This window comes from Patagioenas fasciata, chromosome 2 (assembly GCF_037038585.1).
Source record: "Patagioenas fasciata isolate bPatFas1 chromosome 2, bPatFas1.hap1, whole genome shotgun sequence".
NCBI lineage: Eukaryota > Metazoa > Chordata > Aves > Columbiformes > Columbidae > Patagioenas > Patagioenas fasciata.
In genome coordinates this window covers 57,249,609-57,255,608 of record NC_092521.1, presented here as the reverse complement: position 1 = coordinate 57,255,608, position 6,000 = coordinate 57,249,609, and the positions used below count along the sequence as shown (strand labels likewise).

General features: G+C 44.9%; 1 protein-coding gene across 4 annotated transcripts in view; it reads right to left on the bottom strand.

Moving 5' to 3' along the window:
* Positions 1 to 873: 873 nt before the first annotated feature.
* Positions 874 to 6,000, bottom strand: part of LDLRAD4 (low density lipoprotein receptor class A domain containing 4) — a 292,433-nt gene continuing 287,306 nt past the window's right edge. For all 4 annotated transcript variants that reach the window (XM_065829811.2, XM_065829812.2, XM_065829815.2 and 1 more), the window contains 2 exons: positions 5,000 to 5,053; positions 874 to 3,726 (listed from right to left, as the gene is read on the bottom strand). In XM_065829811.2, coding sequence (XP_065685883.1) covers positions 3,184 to 3,726; positions 5,000 to 5,053 — 597 coding nt within the window. In that variant the 3' untranslated portion in view covers positions 874 to 3,183. The remainder of the gene's footprint in view (positions 3,727 to 4,999; positions 5,054 to 6,000) is intronic.

Genomic DNA, 6,000 nt, shown 5'->3' with positions numbered 1-6,000 from the left:
ATTTTTCCATAAAAGCTTCATAGAATTACCTATCTTCTGAGAGCGCCAATTTCTAAGCCTGTAAAGATCGACAGTGCTATCTAATTCTGGTATTACTCCTTTTACCATTCTGTTCTGTTAGGAAGAGCGTATTTTCTCTCACTGCAACAAAAGAAAAAACAGGAAAACATGTACTGTTGCAACCTTACACTATTGGTAGCATTCCCATGGGAGATCACTAATATTCATCAGAAAATACCATATTTACTCCTGTAAGAGGCCCCAGATTGCAAGCTCACCTATAGCAAACAACAGGTGACAACATTTTCAGAGCTGACAAGTATTCTGGTTGCACATGAGCTTAGGGCAGCAGAATATGATGAGAAGGCGAAGATGCAAGAGGAAATGCAGCCATTAGGTGAGCAAATACTAAGGTCTTCCCAAACAAATCTTTTCTACAGAACTGAAACAGGTAACATTTTCCACATAAAGAAAAATTAAAGAGACAACAGTGCACGCATCGTATCGGGTAACGTTAATGGTAAGCGCGTAAATGCACCGGCATGCAGAGATGGCGAGAGATGGCAAAGGGCTGTCTTCAAAGCGAGCACGTTCCCAAGAGGTGACTTTGGAGGCAACTTCAAGGTTCACTGCACTGAGATTGTGCACAGGGAAGAGCTGGTACTGAACCCAGGGCCCAGTGCAGGTGTGCTCTGCCATGACAACTGAGTTCCAGCTGTTCTTGCCTAAAGGCTAAACAACCCTCATTCAAAGAACAGCACAGTATCTGTGTACGTGCACACACATTCTCTGATTTAAAAACTCACTTCTGAAGGACACCAAAAGTCATTGAAGACCAAACTCAACATGTTCTGGTTTTGCTTTTAAAAAAAAAAAAAAAAACCCTAAGAATTATGTACATAGGTTGTTTGCAAAAATCTAATTTCACAGCTTTTATTCCCAGGAAGCAGACATGACAAGAGCCCTAGCTGACTGACAGCCACCTAGTCATCTCCTAAACACCTGTCCTGTGAGTCTGAGTGTAAAAAAGAAAAGCAAATTCCATCATACAATCTGTCTCACCCTTCAAATAACACACAAATTAAAAGGCAGCTTTACTCCGCATTACCAGCGTGACTCAGACCAAAAAAACAAACAGAGAGACAAATGAGGCCGCATATTCAGACTAACAGTTACACAAACATGTTCTAAACTAGAATAAAACCAAATTACCTTATGAAGTAAACAATCTACACCGAGGCCCATAACACACACTCACAGAGACACGCATACTGTTTTGGCATTAAAACTCTGCATAGATCGAAGATGCACTTCAGCGATCAGAGCCCCCGGTGCACAGAAGTCCTGCAGAAATCCAGCCTTCAGCCACAGGACTGCTGCCCTAACCAAGCACAGGGCTTGAGAAAACAGGAAAAAAATAGGTGAAAGATCTTAAAGTGAGAAGGTCTATGACACACTCATACACATATATATTAGAAGCTATTCAAGCTAAGACTCTAAACGTTCTTACTTTAAGTCTGTTTCCCAAACGCATTTTAAGTGCAAGTTGTGCTTTTTCATGTGCTTGTGATGCCACTGTCACCATTTGTCACCCGCTGCCCAGCGCTGCGCATGCTTCTGCACAGAAGCGGCCGGGCAAGGGACACCCCACTTGCCCCTTCACAGCCAGGTAACACTTTCCAACCACTCTTCGGACCAGTGTGGCAAAACCAGGGCTTACAGACACTTCGTTAATACGCAAGTCACCTTTACCCACAAGCATCGGCCCTGTTGGCGTCAACCGAGCGACACGCACGGAGGAGGGTTTTCCGCAACATGGCCCAGAGCAAAATGGTTTGCGGTGGGAATAACTGGTGCTCCCACGCTGCTGCAGAAGCCGCAGCATCGCCGTCACGGACGCTCTCGGAACTGCTGCGGAAAGTCCATGGGGGAATGGGGGGGGTTACAGCTACAAAGGCCCCTTCGCTTCACCAGGATGGATCTCCAGGACTGAACTTCAGCACGTGAAGGATGAAACGGAGAGTGAAAAGCACAACAGAGTCTCACGTATTTTAACAGCATCGCAGGGGAGAAAACCCACCTTGCGTTTTTAAACAATTTATTGCATAATGTCATGATATGTGACTAAATACATTTCAGGCTACAGTGAGGACAAAAATCTCTAAAACCATAAGTACTGGCGATACTGCGTTATGATAAGGAAAAGAATGGCAGCACTTAGTTAGAATCAATACAAATTAACACATCTGGGATTTTGTTTTGCCATTTACGAAACAAATAATCTACACTGCAAAACAGCTAAACCCTAAGTGATGGAAAATGCTGGGATTTCTTATTTGCCTTCTTCCATCCAAAAGTCTCCAAGACACTTCATGGACGCACTGTTATTTGAATGCAAATTATTGCAAAGACGAGTTAAGTGTCCCTGTATTTCTTGATTTGTAAAAGTCAAGAGATGTTAGGCTAAGTCCTGTCCCCTTTTTCTAGCAAACCCAGGGGGAGGGGGGCAAACTCCTCCAGATTACTTCTGGGGCTCTATCATCATTCCACAGGTGAAAAGACAACATATAGAAGAACTTCACATAAAATAGTTCCCTCATATATATTTTTTTAGAACATTAAGATAGTGCAACTTTTTAAAACACATTTATCACAACACAAATTAATTCCTTGCATTCATCTAAGTTCTCAACTTTATACCTTGGCACACAAAACAGGAATTTTGTTTCATATTAAAAAAAAAAAAAATCCACACCCTGGGAGAAAAGGAAAAAAAAAGCAAACTGGCCAATTCTTCCCCCGTTTATCCGGCAAATCCACCTTCTTCCTTCTGCCATTCAGTGAGTATAAAACAGGCCATACAAGCCTCATTTCTGTGCTAAGTTAACTTTTAGAATTAAATAATTGAAATAGTTTATTAAAAAAAAATAATATATCCCTCCCCCTCTCCCCTGAAACACTGCTTGTAGACAAACTGAATGGAAGTTTGTATTTCTTTCGATCTGCTTTGCATGCAATTCCCCTGAAAAGGAATCAGAAACAAAGAACTGGTTTGCACGTTTGGTTTTACTAAGTTGTACCACGTGAAACGTTAACAACACTGTGCACCGGAGCATGGGGGTCTTCCTCCACCGCCCTGCTTCAACCTCTCATCTTCAGTTCAAATGAACCTGGGCGAGTATCTCAGACCAGGTTTCCCGGTTTTCGGTCTTGGCCTTTGCTGGGGACTATTGTGCTCTCTGAATTGTTCTGCTGAAACTGAAGTCTGCTCCCCCTCTGCGAGGAAGGAGGCGCATTGCTGTGCTGGTGATGGAAAAAAGAGGAGCCTGGGTAATGCCCCATGACCTCGCTGTATGTCGGGGGTGGTCCTTCCATCCTTCCGTTACTGCTATAGTTGGTTGCACTTATGCCCGAATTGCTGCTTGGTGGGCAGGGGCCCCCATTGTACATTGAGATGTCTATCAAGTCGCTATCAAAAATGGTTCGGTTGGGTGGTGCCCTGACAGATTCCCGGTTGAGCTCCATCTGCTGTTCTGGGTCCCGGAGCTGCAGGGTGCACGGACCTTGGTACGGCGGTGGCTCTTCCCCATCGGAGAGGGAGATGGTCGGAGGAAGGTCAATCTCATGCTGCATGTAAGGGTAAGTGGGCTGGAAGCGACTGAAACGGTCCCGCTGCATAAAAGATGGGGCAGTAAACCTGTCCCTGGACCTTGGAGCATACATGATCTGAAATGGGAAGAGAGAGACACGTGACTCCACATCTGAGCAAAGCACTGGGGTGGCTCCGTATTTAAATGCTTCTCTTTGCCACCCATCTGAAAAGGTTAAACCCAGCAGATACTGTGCACACGTGCTCCCACACACATGCATGTGAACAGAAGAGGTAGGAGCTGCAGGAAGGATCTAGCACAACATACTTGAGAACAGCTTCACAAAGTAAGACCGAGACCTCACACAGCTCTGTCTGACATTAAAACATGCAGAGCTGAAAGAAAACTGTTCTGTTCTTGTACATAGGAAACACTTTCTTTCTAGTCTTGACAATTAACTAGTTCTACAATAATGCCCCAATACCGAATTTCAGCTGCAGTCTGAGCCTCTCCGTCCTACTCAGAGTTAATGTAATACCCCGTGCACAACCAAAGAATTCAGATGGTCATTTTAGTACGTTTTGCAAAGGCCCAGTATATCTCGCGCCCTCACTACCAGCGTGTATCAGGTGTCCTCCCCCTCAGTTCTCAGACAGAACTCAGCCTCTGGGGAGGACCTGCAAAACTTCTGCACCACGAGTGGAAAAAATGTCCCCGGCATATTAAGCCCTGGAGAAGGTCCAGCTTTACAAGAGGAAGAGTTCAAGACACTGTGTAAGAAGCTATTGCTCCTCACTTGGACTATGTCAGATCTAGAGAGACATACCAGCTCATATGTCTAGACCTATCAAACCGCTCTTCTCATTTTTGCATCCATGCAGGGTCTTTAGCCCCTGACCCTCACAGATTCAAGGTCAGTCACCAGGAGGTGTCACTGTTTGACACAGGAGAGCTGTAGCAACACACTCACAAGCTATCACCCCAGTCAGGGATCTGTGCTAACCTGAAGGAGGGAAACACTGGTGAAAGGATTTGTGTTGTAAATTCAGGAAAAACACAGGGAGAAGAACAACTGGTCTCCCAGATTCAAGTGAATACTCAGATCACTGAGCCACTGCATGAGAGAGATGAGAGGGACAGCTCTACCACTTACCTGTGAATGCCTATTATGATACAGGTACCTGCAGAGATGAGGTGTCAGGTAGGTAAAACTTCATTCTTTTAATGAAAAGGTCTTAAGCATTTATGAAATGGGAGATAAGGCAAGCTCAGACATCCACATGAACCTGGCTCTTGGTCTACACTGAAAAAGCTTTATCTTCTAAATAGATGCATGCTTCTGGGGGGAGTGAAACTGACATAACAAGAAAGAAGAAAATACATTTGTGAAGATAATATGAAATTCATACCTCTGAAGCACCCTGGCGCGAAACAGAGCTTTCTGAAGGCCACAAGCACCCTTCCTGGAATGCAGAAAGACACAAGAGAAAAATTAATAGATCAAATCACCATCCTACCTCAAATACCATGACTTTTCAGAGCAGTCAACTTCTAAGGACCGGCTGTCTCCACCTCTACCTAGAGAAAAGTGATAAACAAGCCAAGTCCCACTCCTTGCTTTCCAAAATCAGAGCAAACAGCAGTTCTGCAACCAAGCAAGTCAAACTTGGTCCATGTTGCAGGTGCTGAGATGCCACCCATGGCACCCAGCCTCACAGGCCGTCAGGACACAGCAAGCCAGTCGCAGAGACGAGCACACGGCAATGCGCAGGTGTGACAGGAGACACTTCGGCACTTGGGTGCTGAGTGGGTGCCCTTCATCTCCCACCCCGTGACAAGGCCACGTCAGCACTGTCAGCAGGTCTGAAGAAGCTGACCTGCCAGCCAGGATCTCGATTACACACCGGAGCCAAACAGTTCATAGCGAAACCTGGCATCTGCAATCTCGGTGAAGTGACAGACGCTCTAAACCCAGGCAACTTCTGGTCAAAACTGCCAGTTGCCCAATTCCCACCATCAACAGTAATTAAGCAGCTGAGGTTTCAGGCACCAGTTCCCCTCTGCAACCACTTCCCCAAACACCTTCTCAGGCCAAGGTATTTTCTCTGTCACGCCACGAATGCCTGTTCTGACACTGTGCCAGTACTCAGGGCAGAATAAAAGGGTGAAGAACATGTAAATAAGGAAAACCAGTTTAAGGCGTATAATCATTTTTTCAGTTAATTGTTTAGAGTAGCAGCAACTACTGCAATGGATTTATTTTACTGGAAAATCTCAAAGCTGTAAAGGACACATCAGAGCTGCTATAAAGCACAGAATTTCAATCTTGGTGTAACAAGAGCAAATCAAAACATTGCACGGTCATGACATTCCCTTGGTGCTAATTCAAGTTTTATGATTTTATAGGCAT